Source organism: Nilaparvata lugens, chromosome 2 (genome assembly GCF_014356525.2).
Source record: "Nilaparvata lugens isolate BPH chromosome 2, ASM1435652v1, whole genome shotgun sequence".
NCBI lineage: Eukaryota > Metazoa > Arthropoda > Insecta > Hemiptera > Delphacidae > Nilaparvata > Nilaparvata lugens.
This window is the reverse complement of record NC_052505.1, coordinates 67,807,554-67,819,005: the sequence shown is the minus strand read 5'-3', so window position 1 is coordinate 67,819,005 and position 11,452 is coordinate 67,807,554. Positions and strand designations below refer to the sequence as shown.

General features: G+C 37.4%; 1 protein-coding gene across 1 annotated transcript; it reads left to right on the top strand.

The window, feature by feature from the left end:
• Positions 1-1,856: 1,856 nt before the first annotated feature.
• LOC120349669 lies at positions 1,857-4,550 on the top strand. Its single transcript, XM_039420166.1, has 2 exons — positions 1,857-2,518; positions 4,417-4,550. Exon 1 carries the CDS (start codon positions 1,857-1,859, stop codon positions 2,466-2,468), a length of 612 nt encoding a protein of 203 aa, XP_039276100.1. The 3' UTR covers positions 2,469-2,518; positions 4,417-4,550.
• Positions 4,551-11,452: the final 6,902 nt, after the last annotated feature.

Genomic DNA, 11,452 nt, shown 5'->3' with positions numbered 1-11,452 from the left:
TGAAAATTACTGAAAATCTTTGACATTTCACATTTTGAACAAACCAGACTCAAACTGGGAAATAAAGTTCTCTAATATTAACCTTGTTTTTGTGATATTCCATATTAATGTTCTTTATTATTTTTCTACACATCGACAAAGTTCCAATATTGGAATGGGATTGCTCCAATAAGTGAATTTGTAGAAATATGATTTTTGAACATCTATTGTGACTTGCATCCTGTGAGAATGGGCTCACAAGCGGTGATCGCGACTGCCTTGCTCCTGTTCGGTTCAATCACGCATCGTGTATCAGACGGGCACTTGACTGTAGAACAGGGATCATCTGAAATCGATAAAAATATAGAACTTTTTTCGTGATTGTCATTGTGCGACCAACTACGGCACCATAGTGTATTCATCCCAACGTGAGGGTCTCACTTTCTCTGATTTTGAAACCACCCTGAAATTTCAACCTAACCTATAAGATTAGATGAACGCAACCTAAAACGTTCTGTTTAAGTATTTTTTGCTAATCATGATACCCACATGCCCCTTAGGCTTGTGCATGGGTAATGAAGCGGATGATCATGATGATCATGATGAGAGATGAGTGGAACTACACAGATTTGGTGGGTTCTGAACCACCGGGAAGCGATTTTTCAACTCATGAATCATATTCAGAAGAGTTGGCTTAAGAGGTCACCCTTCAAATGGAAATAGCAAACACATGATTCTTAACATGAGTCGTTCCACCTGATAATTTCACCAAACAAAATATTTTTTGTTGAAATTTTCGTTATTTCGTTTAATGCACTAGAGACAAGTATGAAAAATCTGGTGTGGCGCACTCACACAACTTTCCTTGCCGTTATGAAAATTGATCAACTGAAGTTATTGTTCCCGCGCATATCAAATCTACTATTCTAAGATCTGAGACAGCTGGTGACAGAACAATAGCACTGCAGACACACGAAGTCTGCTATCTCTTCATAGTGAATGATTTAATAGAATCAACAGTTGCCAACAGTTTGCAATTGAATAATCTTATTTTCTCGCATTTCGAGCTTATCTTCAATTTTAGGTGAAAATGTTACTGAACATAAATTGTTCACACGCACACGCACACACACACACACACACACACACACACACACACACACCACACCACACACACACACACACACACACAACACACACACACACACACACACCACACACACACACACACACACACACACACACACACACACACACACACACACACACCACACACACACACACACACAGACCAATACCCAAAAACCACTTTTTTGGTCTCAGGGTACCTTGTAAATTTACGAGTATCTTCTTGCCATGGAAGTACCACTCGCAAGCATTTTCTTGTGAGTAAGAGTTTTATTAACTTCGATCTTTGCATTTACTTGACTCTTGATGATCGAGAATTAACTTGCCCTTGCCCTACTCGTCTCCATCCACTCTCTCTTGGCTATGTCGAGTGAGTAAACGTGTGTCAGCTCGGCTCCGTCTTCTAACAGATATTTCGTAGGGTTATACAGTTCAATTCACTAGATATTATACATCAAGTTATTCAGTTTCTCGAGCTAAATTCAATAGTGTAATTATATTTTTGATTAACTCACACTCTTTTTATTTATCTTGAAAAAACATTCCTAATTCTTCAGTTCACCTTCTCGCCTAGCCTATAAAAGTGTAAATCCACCTAACGGTACACGATGGTTCGACCGAACAGAGGCACGCCTAAGAATGAGGTCAATGCTCCGAAGCCAGGGCCAGCTATTTCTGGATCACTGTCTGAAGAGACCCTCCGAATTATTCGACAGCAAATCGAAGAGTCTGTCCATTGTGCTGTATCAATGGCTGTGAAGTCAATTTTGGAGGATCTTGGGGGCCGTCTGCAGGTGGCTGAGAACAGGCTGGTCGATCTTAATGGCGAGATGGACGCCCTTCGCGCCGAGCTTGCTCAACTCAAGGAGAGCTCAGACATGCGACTGGACGGTTTGGCTCAATATTCCCGGCGAAATAATATCCGCATCACTGGTGTTCCTGAGGCGAGTGACGAGGATGTGACAGCGACCACGGTGCAACTACTCAGCGACAAGCTGGGCGTTCCGATCCAGCCGGCTGACATCGACAGATGCCACCGCGTCGGTCGCCTCGCTCAACCGCGTGACAACCAAGAGCCGAGACCTCGGCAGATTCTCGTCAAGTTTATCAGTTATCAAAAGCGAAGTTCTATAATATCGAATAGGCGTCAGTTGAGTGGTACCGGTTTCTCAGTGCAAGAAGATCTCACGCGTAAGCGTCACTTGTTTTTCCGGGAAATGTGTGGAAGAGTGGGTTTCAAGAACGTCTGGAGTCGTGATGGGCGTGTTTTTTGGAGAGACAACAACAGAGTCTTCTCTGAGTTCTCTAATGGCCCTAATAATAATGCGAATTCGGATCAGCTCGGTGATAGTCATATGTAAGGTACCGTACGTAGTTTCATTGCCTACCAAGCACTGATAATTATTACTTGGTGAGTTCATCATGGAAATGATTTATTCTTAATATTTTATTGAGATTAATATTTTATACGATTATTTTATTTTATAAGAATATTTTTTTTTTTATTGGATTACTTGATTGATTTCACGCATTCTGTAATATTTAATAAATTTGCTCTGTTTAAGATTACTTAAGCCCACTGTTGTTCAGTAGTTATCTCACATCAAAGGGGGCTCAATTACGACGTCGCCTACGATTAAATTGAGATTATCGTTTAAATTTTTAATTTACCTTCCCAACTATTTGAAATAAATATTGATCTTTACTTGATTGATTTCACGCATTCTGTAATTTTTAATAAATTTGCTCTGTTTAAGATTACTTAAGACCATTGTCAGGGTACACTGTGATTTCATATATCTTCCTATAATAATATATTAATACATTACTAGTACATTACATTTCATACTAATGGATGTGAGCGTATCTGAGTTAGCACGACTGCTGGATGGTCACTCGTCTTCTCTCAGGTTCTGTCATATCAATGCTGAATCTTTACCTGGTCATTTCGATGATTTCAGCGAGACATTTTCCACTATTTTGAATTTTGATATAATAGGTGTTAGTGAATCCTGGCTTAAACCATCACTGGATTCCTGTTCTTTCAGCATTCCGGAGTATTGCGTTTTTCGTAATGATAGAGTCGGGAGGGACAGAGGTGGGGTTGCCGTGTATGTTCGCTCCTCTTTGTCACCCAAACATGTGTTATCTTCTCCTCAACCCTACTCCAACTCTCCGGAGTTTATCTTCATAGAGATCACAGCTTGTGAAGACAAAATTCTTGTAGGGATTGTATACCGGCCACCCAAAGCAGGTCGACTGTCACTCCTTGAGCACTCTCTGTTGCAGATAATGCATAGCTATCAACATATTGTCTTACTTGGTGATTTCAACTCTAATCTATTGAGAGATAGCTTCGAAAGGAGGCAACTCGTGACACTCTTTGATTCTATCAACTTCCACATTGTAAATAATGTTGACCCGACTTACCACTTACCCAATTCACATACTTTACTAGATCTAGCGGTGGTGAGTGATAAAGATTATGTTTCTTCTTTTGGACAGATACCTATGCCTTGCTTCTCCATGCATGATATGATTTATTTAGTCTACAACTTGAAATGTGATGAGTTGTCTGCAGTGAGCTATTTATATAGAGACTTCAAACATTTCAATGATGATAGATGTCTTGAGGATGCTATCAACATGCCATGGCACACTATAGGTTTCATTGATGACATCAATGATAAGGTTGCAGTATTCAATAATATGATTCACAGCATTTTTGATAGGCATGCCCCTGTGCGTACTGCGCATCCTAAGCGGAAACCAGTGCCCTGGATGAATGAAGAGATACTGATTGCCAGACGTGAGCGTGATAAAGCCAGAAGAGTATTTAAAAGGACCAGCAGCCAGATAGACTTTGAGGTCTTTAAAACTTGGAGAAATCGTGTGAAATCTATGAGTCGCAATGCAAAACTTCGCTTCTATCACAGGCAGTTTAATCAAAATAATTCAACATCTACTCTGTGGGATAATGTCAGAAGACTAGGAGCGCATAAAGCCAGATCTAATACTAGAATCAATATACCTCTTAATGAACTGAACGATTTCTTCACTCTCAGTTCAAATCAGCCAGATGCATCCAACGCACCACTGGCTTCAGACCATCTTATCATGCAGTTCAATCATAACTTGCCGGCAGAGAAATTCTATTTCTCACATGTTACTCCATCTATGGTGTCAAAGATAATATGTTCTTGCTCAAAAAACTCTAAAGGAATTGACAATATCCCAAGCTTATTTTATAAAAAATTGTTACCAGTTATTTTACCTTCTATCACTCACATATTCAATGTCTCTCTTCAGACAGGAAAATTTCCTGATCTCTGGAAATGCTCCATGGTGAAACCCATTCCTAAATCGACTAATCCAATCGCTCCTGCAGACTGCAGGCCCATCCATATTCTGTGTTCCATATCTAAGGCACTGGAGAGAATTGTGCATGCTCAGGTAAGTCAATATCTTTCAAGTTTTGACTTCTTTTCGAATTTCCAGTCTGGCTTCCGCCCAAATCATAGCACATGTACTGCTCTCTTGCGCATAACAGATGACATACGTGCAGCTATGGATAAAAGATTACTCACGTTACTTATTCAGTTCGACTTGAGCAAGGCATTTGATAATGTTTCTCATGCCTTGCTAATTCATAAGCTGAAGTATCATTGCCACTTCTCCGATTCTGCAGTAGCATGGTTCTCCTCATATTTGTCCAACAGATTTCAGGCAGTATTTGGTAGCTGTGGTGATTCCTCTAATTGGAGACCAGTTTTGAGAGGTGTTCCTCAGGGCTCTGTGTTGGGACCCCTTCTCTTCTCTGTTTTCATCAATAATGTTTCCTCTGTTTTCTCAAACTGTTCTTATCACCTATTTGCTGATGATCTTATGATCTACGCTCACTGTTCAAAAGAAAGAATTTCAGAAGCAGTTCAGTCCATGAACCAGAATATTGAGTCACTCCTGCAGTGGACTGATGCCCATCAGCTGATCCTCAATGCACAAAAGACGAAAAGCATCATTCTTGGCTTCCCAACTCTTCTGAGCAGATTTGATCAGGAAAGACTCCCGGCTATCACTGTTGCAGGAAATGTTGTTCCCTACCTGAAGAGTGTGCGAACTCTTGGACTGTATCTAGACCAGAGTCTTAGCTGGAAGGAGCAGACCACTCATGTATGTAACAGAGTGTTTGCAGGCATGCACCAGCTCAAACGTCTGAAACATTTCCTGCCTCAAAGCACACGTATCCTATTGGTCAGATCATTAATAATACCCTTTCTTGATTATTGCTCAACCGTATACGTTGACCTGACAGATGAATTGAATGGTAGGATGCAGAGATCCCTCAATTATGCAATAAGATACATCTACGATGCCAGGCGGGATGAGCATATAACGCCTTACTTTATGCAACTGGAATGGCTGAAACTCAAGAATCGAAGGAAATATTTCCTCCTGATTCTGGTATATAAAATAATTGTGAAAAATGAAGGACCATGCTATCTGCGTAACTCATTCACTTTGTTATCATCCGTTCATACTGCTCGTCAAACCAGGTCACATCAGTTCACTCTTCAAATTCCTCATCACCGTACATCCATATTCAATTCGTCTTTCATCACAACAGCAAGCAGAGAGTGGAACGCCCTTCCAACTCACATTGTGTTTTCCACGTCTCTCTCCCTGTTTAAGAAAAGATTGCACGCTCATTTGCTTATGATTGATGAGTGACTAGTCCTTTAACGATTATCTGTTTTACATTGATCCATACCATATGAATATTAAAAATTTGTCTTCTACATCCATTTATAAATAGTTTATATTATTTAACACACTTCATTATAACATGTATTACTTTGATTATTTTTGGTTTGATAGTATAGCCTATAATTATATAGATACATTTTTTTTTTCTCCACTGTTTAATAACAGTTCAAATTTTTTTTTTTTCAAGGAAATATCAATGCAAGTTTTATTCTCTTTTCTATCTACTAATTTGCTGAAAATGTATTTACTTTGTTTTTCTGTTGTAATTTTCATTCTGCTGGTATTGATTGAGTGATGGAATCTGTTATTGCTTGTTGTTAATGCTGCAGTAATTATTTTCTAGTTTTTTATTGTAGTTTAATATTCTTCATTTCATTATAATTAGTATTAATTATAATTAATATTTTATTGTAATCTCATTACCTATTTAATTCTAAGTTCTTAGAATATTTATCTTTAGTTTTTACATTCTATTATTTCTGTAATATTTTTGCTATTCAACTTCCAATCAATCGATTAAAAAGAAATGATAAACTCACTAGTTCTCCAACATCGCTGCAGTCACCGATGGGTCCGATATCATATGTTGGCTCATCTGCCCTACTTGATGAGATACAGCAGAGGATACTCAATGCCAGACATATCTGCATCGATATATAAGTCATTTCCATTCAATTGAGTACTTCCACACTCAAGACTGCAAGTTTCAACGGTCGGAAACTCTGAAACATTAAAAATTATCAATTTACGTCATTCGTAAGTTTGCAAAAATTCTTAAGAAAACCAGTAAATGAACTGACAAGATAAAACATGAAATAGAATGTGAAATTACTACTCGGTAGATCGGATATATGGGGTTATGAGATATGGGCCCAAGATACAATGAAAATGGATTGAAGAGAGATGAATTGAATGTGTATTCTTGAGAATACTTTTCCAGGAAGAAACTGTTATGGAATGATACTATATATGGTAGAAGTAAGATAAAAGAAGTGGATCATTATATTACTGAGGATCATTACATTATTTTGAGCACTATAGTTTATTCTCAACATTTTCTTCTTACCTAAAAATAATTTTCAAACAGATTGAGGGATCCCAGTAGTCACAGATTGAACACAATAACGAAATGATTTTCTGCAGCCTACCGCTTTCTTACTTTATAGTTTATAACAAGGAAAACTTCTCTAACATTTTCCTTGTTGCTTTCCGACGAAGGTAAGAATATCTGGAATTTCTGTCATTGAGGATTGAGGAGGAAACTTATTCTGCAATCAAAGAAATTTATTCTTCAATTGGAGCAGGGAGCACGTCTGTTGAAGTTATAATTGTGGCGCCACATGTATAAATGGAATGGCAGAACTACTTTTTTTTCTCTTATTTCTCTCTTTCTATTTGTTCTCTCTTTCCTCTATCTCTCTCTTTTCCTCGTTCTCTCTCTTTCTATTTCCTCAATCACTTCCTATTCATTCATTTGTAAATAAATCTTCATTCGAATAAATCAAATCAACATTCTGGTAGAGAAGGGAGGTGATTGGGAAGGATATTCTGAGTATTCTTTCCAAAGATTGGACATTGATATGTTCAAAGCTCCGCTAATTTATGTGGATACAAAAAATATTATCTTGAAGGAATTTCTTAATTGCATTTTTTCCTTTTATCATGTACAGTTCGATAATTATTATTTCAGTTTATATGATGTAAGTTCATCTGAAACTGTATTGTACGCTATTATATTATAAGTTTATAAGCCATTATACATTGTAATCTACATAAATAAAGCACTGATTCAATGAATCAATCTATTCCAGGACTGTAGAATGGAAAAATGGCACGTTTTATAGAAGTGAACAACACAATTGAATTTAGGTCACTAAAGTTTCTATTTTTCTCTCCTCTAATTGTTGAATATGAGAATATGGTATCAAGATATGTGGAATATAGAATAACAGGATTTCATGGAGACCTGTGATACATGAATATCAATAGAGTTCTTCTTAACGGATAAATGGAAGATTTCAAAGATTACAATCAATTAATAAACTCAATAACAACAATGATTTGATAAATTTAAATGAATGAAGTGCTGAAGATTGAACACAGTAGTTCACTGTGACACAATCGGTACACAATCAGCAGTGTTCGTGACAGGTGACGGTCCACGAAGCACTACAGAGTGTATCTGTCGGACACTCAAATTCAGCACAGGGATCATCATCTGAAATCAATAGAAAAACCCAATATCAATACGAGTATAATGAGACACACTACATACGGTAATTAAGTTCAAGGGATTATCATTGAAGAACTTGAAATGCTTATGCGTTTGAAGTTCTGTGCTGCTGTAGTTCGAGGAAAATATAGTCAAAATCTAGCTAGTTAGCAAATTTAGAAAAAGGTGTAATTGTTTCATCAACTCTAGCGCTACTAATTCAAAATCCTGTCCAAAATGTATTCGTATTGCCTGATGATCAATTTCTCTCCTCTTCTGTTGATCTGTTAACTCCAACAAAAAATGGAAAAATAAGGTGATCACGTTCACAGCAATACAGAAAGTAACACAAGGATCCGTGCTGTTTCTGAAATAAACAACAATAACAATAATAATAAATATATCACCAGGCAATTATCACGAAAAATATTACAAACGTATGAAAAGACTTATATTTCCACGCACCTCAAAAATATTCTATTCAAACCGATAAGTACAAATTTTTTATCCAATAAACAATGAAATATCTCTCCCTATTTTAAAAAAATTACCACTCAGAAATTTGATATAACTCTACCTACTTGGAAGGGTAAAGGTCAAAGTTAGTGATACAAATTACAACCATTCTATATCATCTATTTCTATATCATCATTTTATTTCATCCATGTTACAACTCACTAGCGTAACCAGGAATCTCTCAAGGGGGTGTCCATGAAAGAGACTTGCTTCCCCCCGTAGGTTCAATGACGCCTCCCCCGTCTCGTCATAATATTCTTGGGGGATCCCCACGAAAAATGTCGTCAGTTGTAATTTGAAACACTTTAAATCCCTTCTTGAACCCCTCCCCTCCTTGAATTAATCAATACCCACACATGCGACATTTGCGACATGCATTGATTGATAGAATTATATTTGCCATGAGTTTACCATGAGTTTAATTGAAAATTGAGAATATAGTCTACTAGTATTTTCATATAGGCCACAGGAGAGTACACCTGTTTAGGAGTATAGCAAGAAATACATTATTGGCACAATACACAAATGCCGAAAACGTTACAATTCACGATAAATTCAACTACACATTACAACAATCACGATTCAAATATCGATGAGTTCACCGGGTCCCGCGACCAATTGATGTCAGAGACTGAGCGACAGCGACAGTAGGCTACTGAGATCTGGGCTTTCCAGGTTGAAGAAAGAATAGAATAATAAAATATACAGATGGAAATTACTGAGATATTGAAATTATTCAAATGCTAATGGATTAATTATTATTATTAACGAAAATCCAAATTTTCGCAGCATTTACTCTGGAGGTACTGGGGTTCGATTCCCGGGCTGACAAATAATTTTTGAATAGTAGCGCTCATCGAGTTTCCATCTAGCTGTTTACCCTGTTGTCAATATTTGCAGTAGCAGAGGTCTTCGGGGTAAATTGCAGCATTTAATTTGGATTTTCGTTCAATGATAAAATATTTTGTGAAAAATAGAAAGGGCAGAGTCAGTGGAATATGGGAAAGCAGTGCAATATATGCGAAATGGAAGGGCAAAGTGGAATAAAATGGGAAGGAATTGTAAGCTCACTTCTCTGTAACTGAAGAAATTGTTTGTTTGCTTTACAGAAGCCAATTGCAATAATTAATTCCTTCTAAGATTTCATTTGACAAACATATTACTACATAGATGTTGACTATTTATCTATTTTATTGTCTACATTATTAGAAGACATCTAGTTGTGTAAGCCTATCTGGCTATCTCTATTTCCAGTTCAGGAAAAAAGCATTTCATGTAGTGCTTTATTACATCTAATGGGAGGGGGGGATCCGGAACCGAGCACGCCTATGCTACAACTATACACCAACACCGTTCTCGAACGGCAACACCGTTCTCCTATCTTCCTTCAAAGCCATCATGACGCGTGGGCCTCATCATAAACATGCGGCAATATTGTTGATATCTCTCAGCAGACTAGCTGGAACTTACAATAGCTCCCCAACACAGGCTATAGAATAATCAGCTATAAATAACAGCTTTCCCAATGAGATACAAGGCAAACAGAACTCCAGGTTCTAGACAATAGTGAAGAACAAACTCTGTGAAAGGTCACTTTACTCACTAGAGAGTTGAGTGAGGAGCCTCTATTTTGTGGATCTAGCAACTCCACAACTTGAGTTCACATAAAAATCCATGCCGTTTATTTTAAATGTATGTGGGAGAAATTTTTACACTGGCTATCTGGAAATTCCAATCCTTGGCAAGGACTTCAAGTATTAATATAGTCAATCGGAGAATATCCCGATAGGAATCGAAACAGATGAGAGCAACGTTGCCAAATAAGAGTTGATCAACGATGTTCACAGCTGATTAGAGATGAGAATTGATTGATATTTTTATATTGATCGGTATTGCTTTCCAAAAAAAATTAAGGTACCCAAATTTCTATACGTCCCCTGAGTCCAAAAAAGTGGTTTTTGGGTATTGGTATGTATGTGTGTGTGTGTGTGTGTGTGTGTGTGTGTGTGTGTGTGTGTGTGTGTGTGTGTGTGTGTGTGTGTGTGTGTGTGTGTGTGTGTGTGTGTGTGTGTGTGTGTGTGTGTGTGTGTGTGTGTGTGTGTGTGTGTGTGTGTGTGTGTGTATGAGTGTATGAGTGTATGTGCGTCTGTGTACACGATATCTCATCACCCAATTAACTGAATGACTTGAAATTTGGAACTCAAGGTCCTCACACTATAAGGATCCGACACGAACAATTTCGATCAAATGCAATTCAAGATGGCGGCTAAAATGGCAAAAATTTTGTCAAAGACAGGGTTTTTCGCGATTTTCTCGAAAACGGCTCCAACGATTTTGATCAGATTTATACTTGAAAAAGTCATTGATAAGCTCTATCAACTGGCACAAGTCTCATTATCTGTAGAAATTTCAGGAGCTCCGCCCCATCTATGCAAAGTTCGATTCTAGATTCCCAATTATCTTGCTTCAGATACAATCTAAACAAAAAAGTTTAAGTGGAAAAGATTGAGCATGGAAATTTCTACAATTAATGCCTGTAATCATCCAACACAATAAACCCACCAGAAAATCAATTAGTTATATCCTTATAGCGGGTTAACAAAATGTACGCTACTTATATAATGAGAAATTCGAAAGATTTTAATATTGACACTGGATTCTGTTGATAATGCATATATTATTGATATTGTTGTAAAATTGCATATTTGTATGCATTTCTAAATTATTCATAGCCTCAAATGATGATTTGATATGTGGCGCATCTTGCCTACTAGGGTGAAGCTTTTAAGTTGAACTGTGTGTAGTTTGTGAGGTAGGTACTCATTTTTTTCATTTTTCCTGTTTGTGGGAAT